We start from the raw sequence: 17,641 nt of genomic DNA, 5'->3' as shown, positions 1-17,641 counted from the left end.
ACCAGCTCGTTTCCACATCTCCAGGACTGACTGTTTGAAGTGCACATCGCCGCACACTTATCCAAGTTCACTGCAGAGCCCGACCGACTTCCTCCTCTACCTCCCTGTGTTATTCTATAGAGCCGTGCTTTAATCCACTTACCTTGCGCCCACAATCCCCCTATCAATAAAACAGGTATCGTCTTTCCCTCCCCAGGGGCCGTGAGAAGCCGGGTGCCAGTCCGTTAAGACTTCCTTTCAGAGATGGTGGTGGTAGTGCACTCTGTTGTAAGCCCCTAATCCCACTGTCGCCATCTCCAAGTGATGCTACGGCCTCAAGGAAGCTACGTCTTCTCGCTAAACCTGGAGCTAATATACTGTGGATTAGTTTAGTGCACACACTGTGGTCACACGCTATTCCAAATGCAGGTTTATTTTATTTTTATTATGTTAGTAACACACTTCAACAATATAAAACAGTCTGCCTAAGTAAATTTCACATTAACAGAGCACACAAGGCAGACGACAGCACGCTCATAATCCATGTAAGCAAAGGTATTGACCAATTAAAAACTCCCAAATTCCCAAATTGGTGCATGCTGACTTTACAAAAACACTGATTTTACCCTGAGAGCTCAAGTTAGTGTAATGTTATATCAAATGAGATTTAAAGATGCTAACAACTGAAGCTAGTTTTTTTTTTTTTTTTTTTTTTTAACGTTACATGTAAAAACGTACTTGACGTGATTACTTTTTCATATTGTTCTGGCTTTTTTATGTAACTTAAATGAACCACTTTATAATAACTGAACATTAATTAGCCTCGATAAAGCATGGACAAAGCGTAAATTCATAACAAACTAGTTTATTAAGAATGATTGAGGGATTAGGGTTAAGTGTTACTTTTCTGGTATTAATTACAGTTTATAAGCCTGACTCATTGTTCAAGTCATTGTTCATGCTTTGTTAAGGCTAATAAACGCGTATTTATTATCAAATGTGCTCAAACAAAATGGCAGACTTCACCAATAACTTCTGTATAAACACAAGTCATTAATGAGCAATCAGCCGTCTAAATTCTATACCTTGTGCTTGTAAACCAACAAAGAAATCCTGTTAAATGTCTTTATCAATGGATCAATTTGCGCACGGTGCAGTATAATCTCCGTCTGTGGTGAGTTTTTTTGAGCCTTTGCGTATAGCTGCTGCTGGCACGCCGCCGTTGTGTAGTTAGGACAACATCCAACTTTCTTTTTATTTTTTTTTCTGCTGGAATTTCCTGTCTACCATGACCCCTCCCTCCTTCCTCTCCTCTCCTCTTCTCTCCTCACTCCCCTCCCTCGCTCCTAGCATGACAAAGAACTTTTTTCCAAGCGTATTCCTGGCCCGACCTGGCCTCTCAGGGCATTATTATTGAAGTCTGAGTACTTCCTCTAGGACGTGAGCCCACTCCAGATTGTACTTGATCAGCCGCCTCAATAGGATATAATGAGCAAATGCAGTTTCCTACCACTATACTTAGTCCTCCAGTGAGTGTTTGTTTGCATGGAAAACCTGTTATTGTTTATTGCGGCTGCACGATAATGAACATTTTGATATGGCTGTTAAGTTCTACAATAACAATATCATATCATTGGGATATTTTAATATAATCTTTGACACAATAATGTTAGTTATATTAAAACTAACATGTGCATTCATTTATTGGTCCAACAGTGTCACAATCAAAACGTTAACGGAGACAAAACAAGCTACACAAGAAAATCATGAACTATATCTGAATATTTTTACGTTTTCTTTTTTAAAGTAATTTCTGTCATATGGAGGACTTTTACGTTATTGCAATGTTTAGTTAATTGTAATACCGATTATTGTGTTAGCCAATAAAGCAGTATTGATGCTTTTGTAATATTGAACAGCCCTAATGTCACTAGTGGGAGATGAGACCAGTTTTCAGATACAAAGTTGCCATAGAATATACTCATGAGGGCGAAGACGGTTTAAATACTCTCAACCTTAATACAACCAAATATCATACAAGACCTCAGAAGTGTATTCCAAGTTTGTTGAGATCTTAGCTAAATTCATACCACCCATATTCATAGCTTAGGTTGGCTAACATTGTCTTCCTTTGCAGCCTTGTAGCATAAGTGATTAGCATAGCAATAATTCAGAATAATTTCTAGATGGGTATCTATGTTTTGTAATTGTAAGCTTTCTCTGGTAGCTATTTCATGCAACTTTCCTCATTATGATTTGATGTGTATCCCATTAAACATGGTTGCCTGTATGATCAGGTTAAGCACAATTTATTTGCTCCAGTACAGATATGTTCCAAAAGCAGTTAGTTAGGGGTTAGGGTCAAAATGAAACAGTTGAGTGGGTTTTGCATCAAATTATAGAAAGTTTTAGTCTCCAAAAAAGTGCCCTGTTAGCATGCTAGTTGTTGTTAGCTTTATCATGACAGCACAACCTGCTCTGGCCTCTGAAAGTTGTGAAAAGAGCTTAGAAACTCATTGCAGCGAATAATAAGATTTGGACTGAAAGGAAATATTTTAGTTTTTCACGTTTTTTAATACTGTAAAAGTCGAGTATAGTGCTGCCTGGTTTTAATCTTATGCCTTGGTGGTTGGTCATAAGTTTTTATTTTCACAAACAGGACGCACCATTGTTTTAAATGAAAGTATTTGTGTCTCAGATGTAAAGTCCAAAGGGGATTCACTCAAAAGTCACAGGGAGGTGGATGTTCTGGTCGTGCACCTCTCTGGAGCCGTCCCTGCTGCCCAGGAAACAATGCAGCTGTCTGGGTGATGGAAAGGCCTGCTTAGCCCTTACCACCTACACATCAGACCACAAAAATCCTCTTAGTTCAAGACTAGCAGTCATTTGTTTTAATGTTTTTAAATTAAAGTATAGAATGTGGTTTTATGGAGAACAAATTATTAAGAAAGGACAACGAAATGTATTGGTACACTTTGCCATTAGCATGTTTTTCACATTTAAAAAAACTGCCACCTTTGCTCTTTGGAGAATGTCAGGCCCGCACATTACTGCACTATCAAGGTTGATGAGTACATTTGCACTTTCCAGAATAGACTAATTCCTTTTATACGTTTCATGAGGCCCCTGAATTGGCTCAACTTCAACGTCTGCACATCTTTGTCCCATCTTGTCCCGGTCTGGTCCTCTGCAGAGATGCCAGGGCATCCAAACCTAGGCTGCACCTCCCAGACAAAAGGCTGAACTTCTGGCTCCACTTGTGAAACAAAGCTCACAATTCTTTTTCTTCACGTCCAGCGCCCCTCTTTCTTTCCCCCCTCCTCTTTTGGCTTTTTAACTCACAAGTCGTATCGGGATCGTTGGCCTGTCTTGGTCACAAAGGCGAGGGCGGGGCCATGGCGAGGTTCCAGGCAGGCGGCATAGATCACCATCCCAACACAGAGGGTCTGACTCCAAGCAGGGGACAAGACATAGTTAGACAGGCAGGGTTTATGGCCTAGTTTGACTCAAGGGACATGCTTCTATTAAAACCTACACAGAGGAGCCGTTTGGCCCTTAGACTGATTTCACCTAGGGGCTATGCAAGTATGAAGGTATAATTTGTCAGCAATCTTTTCTTGTAAAAATTCCAGTGGAAAACATATGCTGTTTGTCCCCAAAGAACTTGAGAAATAGGATCTGTGATAGTATTTAACATAGTCTGCGAATTCAAAATGATTTAACCATTTACATAATATAAATCATCTCAACTCTTGACATCTAGAATATTTTCTGAATAAAGGGTATTATTCAAGAATATTAGAAATGATCTTATTGTTTTTGACCACTACTGCTTCTGCATACATGAAAAGCACTAATACAGTACAATCTAAAACCATAGTACCCTGCTCCATCTCATTCTATTGCGTAAATATTATTTTTCATGCATCGTTTTAGCTACTTTTTTTAGTTACTTTAGTTACTTTAGGAACTGTTTGACTTTGATTATTTCCAGTCAGTAGATGCCACACACATTTCACTTGCTTTTTTGTTTTTCAAAGGAAATATCACCACATTGTATTGTGAATAGATGAGATAAGATTAGCACTGATGTTAAAGGCTTTATCAATAAAAAAATGTTAGTTTTTCTGTCAATGAGACATCAGCATGACAAACCACAGGAAACGACATGCCTTTTGTATTGACTCCCAGGTGTTGTCATTGTAATGAGGGCAATCATCACGTCGTTTGGATTAGCCTAGCTCCAGCTCCCTGCAGGCGGACTGCGCCCTCACTGCTCTCTCTGCCCAGAGGCTGCCACTTGTTTTGAGGTGCTACAAAGACACACATTACTGCTGCTTAACCCTGATCGAGCCTTTTGTTCTGCTGACTGGAGTTAGCGTGTTGGCGCGATGCCGTTTTGTGCCAAATTGTTACAGGATTACAGATGACCAGAGGCAGCTGTTTACTTAAGAAGTTAGGAATTTTCGGAAAAGTAACTAAAGAACATTTCTTATTAACCAACAATAACATACAAAGAAACAATAGGGCATAGAGTGTATTGTTTGTGCACTTTTAAATTATGTCAAGTATAAGCAAAAAGGTCAGCCATTCACCAGTATTTGGTTTTACAGCGTTAAGCAACGGGAAGGCATCTGGGATAAAAATCCCAAATATGTCATGGTCAGAATTTTCATTAGATATCCCCATAAACATGTAAGGAGCAGCTAGACACTTTTTTTTTTAACTTTTAACCATGTTATAACATTGTTCCCTCATCAAAAACATACCTGGAGTTGTGTTTTGTTTCATTCACACTTGTTTGGTGAATCCTGTTTAGTAAGTCCTCTCCCCTCTGAGCCTCAGAGAGCCCTCCGTTTCAAATTTCCCACATTTGCTACGTCACAGGTGGAGCTCTGGAGGTGCTTTTCTCTTTTTTCAAGTCCATACATCATCACCAGACATGTTGTAAGCATTTCTGCCATCAAATCATGTTCTTTACTATTGTGTGCCCACAGCATGTTGGGGCAAGCTAGCTTTTTCCATATGGTAATTCCCTCTACTGCCACTACAGCGCTAACACAAATACTGATGAGGGAATGCCTTACTGACCATCACAAAGAGTGTCTGGATTTCTGGTGGAATTGCTCACTATTAAAACAAACACACAGCTTGGGAACTAGCTTAGCATTCACATCTTGCAAATATCACAATCATTTGGTCGGTATCACTTTGAGCTTTGTCAGAATTCCATTTCCCAGAATTCTCTCCAGTGAAATCGTATCAGTAGTCAACTCCAAAGCACGCTCCTCTGTGATCAGCCCTATTTACTAGCTTTTATCCCAGCTTAAATATATCCCGCTGAGATTATAAGACTGTGACTTTTAAATGTCTTTTCTAATAAGACCCCGGCCTCCAGACATCAGACCATTTACTGCAGGAAACCGTGCATTCAAGCATTCTTTGTCCAACACATAAAACACATTTATTATAGTGTTAAACCCGCTCCGGTCTTATTACATACACAGTCATTAATAGGCATTCGGAACTCGGGGGCAAAATCCAGAGACAGTCTACAAGGGTCCAATTAATGGGGCATTACGGGAACTGTAAAATGCTAGCGTGACGTGCCCTGCTGTGCGCCGTGTCATAAGAACTAGTCACGAAATCAACGAAAATGGATTCAAACGTCCCTCGACAACTGCGATTTTTGTTGCGTGTTTATGTCTAACATTTTGCCTCCCGGTGTCCGCAGGTGGTCATCCGCTCTTCCCCACCTTCCACACGCCCATCCCCATCGACATGAGGCACCACGAGGGACGCTACCATTACGAGCCGCATCATCTGCACGCCATGCACGGGTGAGTAGTACGGGAAATGTGGCTTTAAATGCAATGGAGAAATGACACACGCAAAAGATGAAACCAAAGGACTATGACTGACATTAAAGAGCTATATTCTCCATGGACATGTTTGTGCTTTGCCTGGAATGTTTCACAGTAGGGCATTAAAAAAAAACATGAAAATACCTTGGTACAGCTGTTCAATGTATAAAAAGCAGCGAATACAACTATCTCATTATGGGACATTTACTTTTGACAATACATGCCCTAATTTTCTTTGGATGTCTTTTGCAACCTTAAAAAAAAAGTCCTGTTCTCTGGTCGTGTTTAAGTTTTATCTTATATATATTTAAAAATGATTAAATTGACCTCATGTAGCGTTCACGTTCTACGACTGTGTAACTGTGGGAGCTGAACTGTTTTTGTGAAAGAAATATCCAAACGTATGATCCACAGATGTTGAACCTTATCATTATTTGTTAGAAATTGGCTCCACAAATTTCAGCTGACAACAATCACGCCTTTTGGAGTTGAATAATGGCACCACTTTCTGAGGCCATTTTCAAAGCATAATTTCAGTTTTGTTCATCCATGCTGACAGAGAATATGCTGATCCTCATGCAAGTTTTTGTTTTATGCGAATAGGGCTTGTAATTACGGAGACACGAACCATAAACCAGCTCGACAAATCTGCAATCTGACAATTAAACAGCTAATTCCACCAAATTCTTAACTGTCCTCCATCTCTATTTTAAACTACAAGGATTCCAGACTGTTGTAACGTCACGTGAACACAAACTAAGCGATGCAAATACTCGTACAATTCCCTTTAGACGTGTGTTTTATATTTGTCAGTGGCAGAACCCCGAAAAGTTCCCCATGATCCAAGTTCAAACGGATAAAAGCCAGGCAGGAACCACAAGCCACAGACGAGGAGACATGACGCATTAGCACTGATACCGCGCTATGCTAACATTTCCTCTGTTATCGCCTGTTACCGCTTCAGCAGGGACTTGGAGAGACTTTCTGGCATTGCAAACAACCAGAACTGGGAGAGTGTGCCAAGGCATGTCGTCTCCGAGGAAAAAGTCTGCTAGGAAATTGTTGTTGTCTATCTTTTTTACATTATGTTACAATATTATAGTAGGAGTGGAATTATTCAAAGCTATGAATCTATTACATGCATATCTTCTACTAATATATTTTATTTGTCATTCTTTATCTAGTACAACTCTTAATGCTATGATTATGGCAAGTTACCAACCGGTATAATATTTTACCATTTAGAAACTAGAAACTGCATAATTTTGTAAATGCAAACTTTCTCCCATCCATTTTCCATCCATTTTCTACCGCTTGTTCCCTTTCGGGGTCGCAGGTGACTGGAGCCTATCCCAGTGACTTTGGGCCTTAGGCGGGGTACACCCTGGACAGTGGCCAACTTGTCGCAGGACAAACGTTCTCCCAAAAAATTCTAAATCCAATCAGGCATTTACATGGAAAATATAACAAATTTGCTTAGTTTTGCCTCCGTTCTAACAGATTCTAGGCTGCCAGTCTACTTTTTGTAACTTTTGTCCAAACCTGACCTACTTACTGTTTATTTTCTTAGGTTATCGAGGTGGCCATTACCATACAAACATGGCCGCCCCCCCCCCCCTCCTCCCCCCCACCTCCTCCTTCTTTTGCTTATCTAAAATATTTGAATCCAGCAGCATCTAGAAGGGAAGCCGGGGAGTAAGATCAATAGAGGTTTTGCGCGAACTATGCTGTTACATTTAAATTCAGCACGATCAGGTGAAACACAGCGGCGTCAGGGCCATTCATCACCCCCAAAAGCAGTAGAGAAGGAAGACGAAAAGAAGAGGAAGAAAAAAAAAAGTGTTGCCGCGGCGCCCGGTTTGTTTTGATTAATGTGATGCAACTCTGACAGTGCGCTACCGCTAATTCATCAAGACCTTGATCTAGCTGTCGTTCCCCCCGGCGCGCGCCAAATTCACCTAATTACGGTGAAGCCGGAGAGTCCCGTGGACCAGCCGGTCGCCCGATTGTCAAGCGCCGTACCTCGCTCTACATCAATTTCTTTCTTCTTCCTTTTTTTTTGGTGTGTGTTTTTTTTTGCTCTGCGCAGATCGTAACGAGCGCCGCCGGTCGTTCCGTCATATCTGTCAGAAGGAGTGTCTAGGGTTGATCTGTCTTCATTGAGCTTAGCGGACGAGAGGAGACAAGGATGAGGCGCGGTGTCAGGAGCCGGGGCTAGTTTACATGCACAACGTATGGAAGATGGGCCTGTATGTATATGTAAAGTGCAAATGGGAGCGGTGTGGAGATGTGCACGGGTGAGGAAGTGGCGGTAGTTGTCGTAGATAAAAAGAAAGGAGGCTGAGAAAAACATTTGACAAATATTTGAACGGTACCAGTTTACAGCATGCATTATTCTACGGTGATATAAAGGGCTGTTGCATTTTTTAAGGCGACGCACCGAAACTGTAATTGATGAAGAAAAAAAAGTAACAACACTTTTCATGTTGGCCCTGTCATTTTTTCCTAAACTTTCTATTCTCAATGGAGATATTACTGTTTTTGCCTGGAATAGAAATAGCGTAAAATATAGCTTAATGAAGACGGACAGGCAATAAAAATACCCGTAGAGCCAAGAAAGATGAGTTTAAAACGATACTGTGGAACCTTCCAGGCAAAGCAATAACATCTCCATGGAGACAAGCAGGTGGAGGGTTGTATTGCAACTCCAATGGGACAAAATCAACCTAGTGAAAATTTAAAAAAATGAAACAGAAAACATTGACACAAAGATATATCCATCTATATATATGTATGTCTATTTTTTCAGAATTCAATACTCATTTTGAAACATACAATAAACATAAAAAAATCTCTAAACATAAAAGTTTTAAAAAAAAGATTCATGTTAGCAGCAATTTGATTTCCTGCTCCCTACATCAATGCATTTAACCATAATTAGCATCTTAACCCCGCCTCCCTTTCCCAGAATCCTTATTAATAGCACAATGAGATGAAGAAAAAGCCAAACACTTCATTCCAACATACAACAGAGACCTAATTGTTGCTAAACCAAACCAAACCAAACCAAACCGCATCACCACAGCTACAAATGGATAAAAAGTTTCTGGCAAAGTCTTCACACTTTATTCACCAGGCAACACTTCTTCAAGCTGCCCGATTGGTTGGTTTTGATCGACATGTTGTTATCTCGCGTGGCTCCAAAAGTGGATGCTCCCTTGAGTTCCAGCCAGGAATGTGGTGCTCGGAGACAAGAGACCCATCAGTCAAAGCTGGCCGCCACGTTACAAATCAATAGCGACCATTTTCACGCTTTGCCGCACGGTTTGAAAGGAATTTCCTGCATTACCAAAAGACTGGATGTGATGTGACAGCAACCGCTCCAAATAATAGTTAGCATCAGAGTACATTATCCCATCTTCGGACGTGCTGGGGGTCACGCTAGGTTCTCAAAGTGTTGTTTCTTGGCGTCTCGGGGCCCCAAAAACAACCACGCTAGGATCTGAGGTAGCGTTCCCATGCGGGGCGGAGCGGTGATTCATCATGATCGCCACAGAAGCCTGGGAAGTACAGAAAAGAGCGTGTCATATCATAATTCATCCGACTGCTGCCACCACGGGCCGGTGGGGGAAATGCCAGAGAGGCAAATAGTAACTTGTTGGTCAGCGGTGGACGGAGAGAGGTATGAGGGGGGAGGCATGGGGGAGGCATGGGGGGAGGCAGGGTGGAGGCATGGGGGAGGCATGGTGGAGGCATGGGGGGAGGCAGGGGGGAGGCATGGAGGGAGGCAGGGGGGAGGAATGGGGTAGGCAGGGTGGAGGCATGGGGGAGGCATGGAGGGAGGCAGGGTGGAGGCATGGGGGAGGCAGGGTGGAGGCATGGGGGAGGCAGGGGGGGAGGCATGGGGGGAGGCATGGGGGGAGGCAGGGGGGAGGCATGGAGGGAGGCAGGGGGGAGGAATGGGGTAGGCAGGGTGGAGGCATGGGGGAGGCATGGAGGGAGGCAGGGTGGAGGCATGGGGGAGGCAGGGTGGAGGCATGGGGGAGGCAGGGGGGGAGGCATGGGGGGAGGCATGGGGGGAGGCAGGGGGGAGGCATGGAGGGAGGCAGGGGGGAGGAATGGGGGAGGCAGGGGGGGAGGCATGGGGGAGGCAGGGGGGAGGCAGGGTGGAGGCATGGAGGGAGGCAGGGGGGAGGCATGGAGGGAGGCAGGGGGGAGGAATGGGGTAGGCAGGGTGGAGGCATGGGGGAGGCATGGGGGAGGCATGGGGGAGGCAGGGGGGGAGGCATGGGGGAGGCAGGGGGGAGGCAGGGGGGAGGAATGGGGTAGGCAGGGTAGAGGCATGGGGGAGGCAGGGGGGAGGCATGGGGGAGGCAGGGGGGAGGCATGGGGGAGGCAGGGGGGGAGGCAGGGGGGAGGCATGGAGGGAGGCAGGGGGGAGGAATGGGGTAGGCAGGGTGGAGGCATGGGGGGAGGCATGGGGGAGGCAGGGTGGAGGCATGGGGGGAGGCAGGGTGGAGGCATGGGGGGAGGCAGGGTGGAGGCAGGGTGGAGGCAGGGGGGAGGCATGGGGGGAGGCAGGGTGGAGGCATGGGGGGAGGCAGGGTGGAGGCATGGGGGGAGGCAGGGTGGAGGCAGGGTGGAGGCATGGGGGGAGGCAGGGTGGAGGCATGGGGGGAGACGGGGTCTGTAAGGAGGTTTGGTTCACCTTGTGCTTGACAGAGAAGAGTTTAGGGGTAAATTGTGAATGAAAGTTCAGGCCGTCAGCGTTGTGAGAGCGATTCCCGGCTCTGACAGATTTGCTGAATGTCGACCGTGCTCTTTTCGCCCCATTTTATACTACACTGTCCTGTCTATTAAAGCCCATTTGAGAGAACAAAAGAAAACATTTATATATACATAGAATAGTCAAGGGTCATATTGATTTAAAACTTTTTTCTTCATCTAGTCCCATCCATAAACTATATATCTTTACCTATAATAAGTAAATAATAAATGAATATAATATTGTCATGCCGAGAAAAAAACTATTACAGAAAATGTTTATCTATAATACAGGGCTGCAACTATTAACTAATTATGACATTCTGTTGTTGTATTTCGATAATTGTTATCTAGACATTATAGACTCTAAAACACATAAGGAAAGACAATTTTATAACAACCAATTTCTTATTTTCATCAATAGTGCACTGAATGTGTAAAATTTATATTCTTTATCTAAAAGCCTTCAGTCGCCATCTTTCAACCCTTATTTAGTTGCTAATGCATTTCTGAAATCTCAATGTACAATAAATATAAATAATTGCTTGTCTAGTCGGCTAATCCAAAAATAATTGCTGCCTTGTGAAATAATTGTTAGTTCCTGCCCTACAATCATGATTGCTCATTGGATTGTTTATTTCATAGACTGGAAGTAGGGATGTCAAGATTATTCCATCAATCAATAATCGTGATTATTCAGGTCCCATCATTTCAATCCACACTCTTATCTCATCTTGCTCTTTATGTCAAACAGTCACAGTAAATATTTTAGACAGCTTTAATGAAATAAATCACTGTTGTTATGTGTCGATAATCGTGAAATATTGTTAAATCGTGATGCATGTTCTCACAATAATCGTAACACTTAGATTCAATATTGCGACATCCCTAATCGTAAGAAGCAAAAACATTAACATATTTCTGTGGACATAAAATACAACGTCGTTTGCAGTACAGACAATAATGAGGCTTCAGTCCTTAAAAACCCTCTGAACTCTTCCCAGCTCTGTTTTCAAACGCGCCTCTTAAAGAAACCCACCGTACTTTCTCCCTATCGCAATCGCGGCCCGTTCCAACCATTTTGCAACACTTAAAACCTACTCATCACATCCATCAACGATATCTATTTGTTTCTCAGCCCCCGTCAAACCGACATGTCGGCACAGAACGCTCCGAGTCGGCCGTAAATCACCGAGCGCCCGGGCCTATCCGAGGTTGTGATAATACGGTGAAATTTACTGCGCCGGTCTGTCAGGAGGCTCGCAAATAACAGTGCAGCGTGGCAGGTACCATTATTGAGGCCTTGTCGATCCACCCTCCGCCTGACAAGATGTTACACGAAGACTGGCTGTTTTGGAGTCGGGGAGGCGGGGCCCGCAGAGCTCAGGAGGCCGTTCTTCTGAGGTGTCGCCTCATGGCCATTTAAACGCTCTTCCATCATGTCAGGAGCACTTTGGGTGGCTGACAACGCACTGAATGGAAGATTGACCCGTATAGAAGAAGAGAAGACGCCACTGACGTCAAAGAAATGTGCAGTGAAAACCAAAAATACCTAGAATAAATACAGAAAAATAGACGATGACACTTTATAATAACTACACTTGTGTTAGCCTTAATAAAGCATGAATAAAGGCTTAATTTATAATGAACAGGTCGTTTTTAAGGCCTGGTAACTATTTAATACATATTTTCTAACCCCTTAAATATGGATGAATCAAGACTTTTTTCATGCTTTATTAATGATAATTAAGGTGTGATTATTCTAATGTGGTATCAAATATTGTACATTTTATATGAATGGCTTGATTGATTAGACACTTTGCGCTCAAATGGCAAAATTCAAAATGGTGAATGTTGCACATTGGTGAAAAAATTACAAAACAATGAAAGTAGTATGTGATAAAACTTAAAAAATCCCTTAAAAACTACACTTTTAATAAAAGCTTGTAGCACAAGGACAAAAAGTAACTATTTTCTGCAATTTTAACTAGACACAGTTTTTAGATCCAGTAAAACACACCATTTGGAGCATACAACCTTTAGATATATTATTGTTTTTACAAATCTCAAGTCTAGACGGCAAAGAATAATCTTGATTGGCCTCAAACCCTTTATTGCCACAAATTCAAAAGTATATCCACATTCACTTTAATGCTACTATAAACATCTCAAAAAACCAGATCATTTTCAGTAAGTGCTTAAACCAACTTCCTCGCCCTCTGATGATTTTCGCCCGCCACTTTTCTTCATCTGCTCTCGGAGTCTTGTGGCGCCGGCTGAACTCGAACGCAGCACGCCTTTGGCCCCGCTCCATTCTGCTCTCTCATCTCTCTGTCTTTCTTTCAAATCGCTGCTAATCAGACCGCAATCTCCCCCCCCCCTCCCCCGTCTCTCTGCTCTGCCGGGGCCTAATGTACATGTTCCGAGGTATGCACTTAGTCACAGGGTTACTCATGAGCAAGACGAGCCACGCCACGTCCCCCCCATCACTTTTTCTCACAGTGTAACAATGGGAGAAACAGCGTGTAATCACATAGGGATCGACATACAGGCAAATAGCAATTACACAGATGGAGGAGTGAGTAGACTTTGGCGATATTTTGTGATATTTAGTGATTTGGAGGTATGTTTTGCATTGTGAGTGCACGGCAGTTGAAGTAAGAGTATGGGAAAAATAAGTGTAAGCGTATAGCTGCATGTCAAAGTGCTCATTATTTACAAGGAAATGTTGGAGAAACTGGCGGCCAGGAGGCAAACAATGCACTGTAGTCTGTTTTTGACATCTCACTCAGTTTTAGATCTATGTACTTGGGCCTAAGAACTCCTGCCATGGACACAATAAATGGATACTGTTAAAATTTGCAAGAAAAAAGGCCATCACAAAGAGATGGATGACACGAAACCCCCGATGATCAAGGACTGGAGTCATTTTTATCCATTTGTCTTATATTTGTTATTATGTCATAACAGTAATATATAAGACAAATGGAAAAAAATACTTTCAAACTTAATTTGGAAATGGGCAAATTTGATCGGCTCATCAACTACACTTTCAAATTAAAATGTAAAAAAAAGTCCCATTTGGCGACTTTTTTTTGACATTTTAATTGGAAAGTGTAGTTGATGTCTCTTCGGAGTTTTATTTTATATAATCTGTTCTCTGGTTGTGTTCTGTTTGTTTTTGTGTTCTATATTTAATCCTAATTTTTTTTTTATGTTTTAGCGTAAACTAGCACATTTAAAGTAACTTATTAGTAAAGTAACGTAATTTAAAGGTATTTTGCTTAAGTGATGGTCCTTAATATTGGAAGAAAAAATTGAATCTCTGGCTCTAGCTGCACGCTTCCTATAAAATATTGAAATTGAGATTGAAAACGTGATAAATGACGCTCATAAAATGTTTAACTAGAAATGTTTCAAGAAAAAAATCACTTTAAAGTTGTTGTAGGAGATTTATGGTATAGTATAGAAGTATTGTTGAAATATTTTAAACTTCAGATGAGAAAACTGAAAACAATACAAACTTGGAAACCCATACAGTGTAGACTACTTTCTTTTTCAACTATTTTAACTTTTGAACTCTCTTTTAGAACGCAGACAATGCACTAAAAACAGCTCAAATCAATCTTATTTTACCCTAAACTTCACTTTTGGCCCTTCCTTCACCCGTAGACTTATTATATACAACACTATTTTTAGATTATAAGTTATGTCCGCTCCATTCTACAAAGCCAGCGCTCCAGATACAGTGCTAAAACTACATTTTCTCACATTAAAACCGACCGTGGATTTATGTGCAAAAACAATGTGGTCCGAGTTAGCCTCGCGCACATTTATACTTCTACTACGAGAGTACGTACAGACGGCTGGAGCAGGTGTTTCCAATGTACTTCCCATTCATTTAACAGTGAAAGAATCTTATGTCATAACCACATCCGTCATTGTTTGGCTGCGAATATTTCCGTCTATGGTCAGTTTAGCAAAAAAAAGCTCTCCGCACGTATCGCCGCACGTAAAAACCCCCCAAAACAAAATGTGTCGCCGCGATGCCAGGCTCGCCAGCGCGTTGCCAGCTCGGTACGATAGAAGCTTGTTTTTGTGTATGGGTAGTCTGTTTCTTCTCACTTCTACCCCCCTCCCGTGCCAGAACAGAGCGCTCTTTATGGCTGTTTGCGAAGGGGAAGAGTGGTCCTGATGAAAGTTGGCGCGCGGACAAGGCCGGCAGTCTGCTTACTGGAAATGGAGCGAAGAATACGCTGGGTTGGATTGGCGTGGGTTCGGCGGGTGCAGGTCGGGTGCAGCGTTAGAGCTCGGCGAGCGTTAAGGTTCGACGTGGAGCAAGTGAGTTCGCTGCAAAAGCCGGACGGAGCGAGTTTTGAAAGATTATAGCGGGAAAAGTGTTGCCAAAACGCAGAAATGTGGCTGCCAGCCGGGAAAACCGCATGCGTAAACAGACATTTGTTGCTGGAGTGTTTGCACAAGCCGCCTTTGTTTTGAGCCAGTTGTAAAGACTGTGTTACGGTAAAGTGGTCGGCGCAGGATTCATTCATAAACAGGCTGACACGGAGAAGACGTCACATCCCAGTTCTGTCCGCAACCAGTTTTCTTTTATAATGTAGTTATTAAAATGCATTTTTCGAGTTAGAATTATCAAAGAATATGCTGGATTTCTCCTTCTCTATAAAGGGCTGTAAATGAAGCCCTGTTTTGGCAGTAAAAATGGATGTTTTAGTAAGTAAGCTTAAGTAGACAGGACAGTATAGAGTGAAATGAAATGGGGATGGGACTGGGGAAGGGCATGAAGTAAATTGTTGATAGCTGGATTCAAATTCATGTCGTATAGTCGTATAGGTTTAGTCCGGATTATGTGTCTAAATTAGTCTAAAGTCTTTCGAATTTGTTTATTTGTATTTTAGTCCGAATGTAATTTTTTTTTATTTCATTTTGTGAATGTCTGTAAATAATTCGGCCCCCATCAAGAGTATTCTCCAAATATATCCACTGTGTCCATGGCAGGAGTTTTGAGGCCCATTGTATTTCTCTTTCACTATAAAAGGCTGTACAATTTTAGCATTTTTACAATATAAATCTATAGACTTTTTTATAGGTTTAACATTACTCTTGCAACAACAGCGCTTTATTAAAAATAGCACATACCGTACTTTTATGGTATATTTCTGGAAAACTTCCTGTTGGCTGTATAATTAGAAATAGTAAATACTGTAATTTTACATTATATTGCTGTGAAACTGTATCTGTATCTGTAATATTCAGTATAAATATGCTCTTTTCAATTCCCAAAAATTGCATTCATTGTAAGAGTTAGAAAATCCAATCGTTCAAAGCCTTAATTCTATGAAATATATATATCTTGTTTACGTGCATGACATTAATGATACTGCACATAGAAGTCAATAACTATTTTAGACGATAATAAAAACACCTGCAAATCTAATTCTATGTTTAAGCAATGCATAAAATGATAAAACAATAATATCTTTTTTTTTTTTTTGACTCTTTCTACAAATGACCTGTTTCTTGGCCCTGACTACAGTACACAGCGTTACTCATCCCTCCCAGACCTCACTTCTTGCAGGTGTTCCTACCGCACACCGAGCGCCCGAAAGGCCTCTTATCAGCCCAGCACTCGCTCGACACAAGCGCGGCTGCTCCTTTAAAGCCAGCGCCAGCGGCCTGCAGACGGTTTTATCTAGAATTCAGGCCCTCGGGGACACTTGGAGCATTACAACACCCACTTTGTCTGTGATCCCCGCGTGCAGAGCTGCCAATTACCTGCCACACATGACAAATTTACTGTAAGGACTGGACCGACCGGCGAGCCTGACTTCACGTGAGACGCTACGGGCGACGCAGGGCGCTAAGCATCCGGTTGCGCTCTCTCATTGTTTGCATGACCTCAGGTGGAAGAGCTGGTAGTTTGCCCAGCTGAACAAGGAGGAGATTATACTTCGCAAAATGATCCGTTTTGACTTGTCTGTAGCTCCCAGGCTTAATAGGAGATGGAGTTGTAAGGGATTATTATGTGTTGTGGACGGGGAGGGGAGGGGAAGGAGCGTGATTTCAGAGTAAGGAGCGTGATTTCAGATGGCAAGGCTTGGTTAAGTACACGGCAGGCAGATGACTTCACAGGTTTATGATTGGTTTGTGTTTGAGAACCGTCCCCCACATGTTTCTCCATCAGCCCATAGTTCACTTTAGGCGGAAATAGATGAAAGGTGAATTCAAATGTTGTCGTTTTATTTCGTAATGGGAAATGTGCACACGTCAGAATCAGAATGACTTTTAATCCTCTCCAAGGGGAAATTGATTTAATTACAGACATGCTGCAGACTAGCCAAAGAAATGAAGTTCAAATAAAAAACACATTTGTATACCGTTCCCTCACAACATATTTGCAGTACAGTTCTACATGTGAACTGACTATTGCTACTTCACTAACATGATTTTACAGCACACAGTTTATGGTGACGGCAGTAAAAACGGCCCATTGCTGACCAGTTCTTGCAGCTGTCCAGCACGTTGTAGCGATAGCATGTTGTATTAGCAGCAGACAAAAGCAGGAAATGTGCCATGTTCATGTGATCATGTTCTGCCCTCATTCTCCACAGACCTCCAGGCCTGACGAGCAGCCCGGTCATCTCGGACATCTCTCTGATCCGGCTGTCCCCTCACGCAGGAGTGGGCGCCGGGGAGTCGCCCTTCAGCCCCCCTCACCCCTACGTGGTCCCCCACATGGAGCACTACCTGCGCTCGGTGCACGGCAGCCCGACCCTCTCCATGATCTCAGCTGCAAGGGGACTGAGCCCGGCAGAAGGTGTGAGGAGACCCAGCTCACGTTTGATTTGGATGTGATCGGGGCTTTGAGAAAGAAATATGTCACGCAAAGAACAGCTGAATGTCCTTGTCAAGGGTTGATCGAGCTTCCCTCTGGGCAAACAGTTAATCCTGTGCCATCGTTGCCTCATCCTCAGAGAAAACTCATTTACTTTTTTACTTTTTAAGGAGCACTGTGT

General features: G+C 42.6%; 1 protein-coding gene across 2 annotated transcripts in view; it reads left to right on the top strand.

Moving 5' to 3' along the window:
• Positions 1–17,641, top strand: part of gli2a (GLI family zinc finger 2a) — a 95,699-nt gene that overhangs the window by 43,119 nt on the left and 34,939 nt on the right. For both annotated transcript variants that reach the window (XM_072444301.1, XM_072444302.1), the window contains exons 3-4: positions 5,714–5,819; positions 17,237–17,442. In XM_072444301.1, coding sequence (XP_072300402.1) covers positions 5,714–5,819; positions 17,237–17,442 — 312 coding nt within the window. The remainder of the gene's footprint in view (positions 1–5,713; positions 5,820–17,236; positions 17,443–17,641) is intronic.

The sequence above is a fragment of the Eucyclogobius newberryi genome, unplaced genomic scaffold (genome assembly GCF_026437365.1).
Source record: "Eucyclogobius newberryi isolate DKJ021-1_F unplaced genomic scaffold, fEucNew1.0.hap1 SCAF_14, whole genome shotgun sequence".
Taxonomy (NCBI): Eukaryota; Metazoa; Chordata; class Actinopteri; order Gobiiformes; family Gobiidae; genus Eucyclogobius; species Eucyclogobius newberryi.
This window is presented reverse-complemented; position numbering and strand designations above follow the sequence as displayed.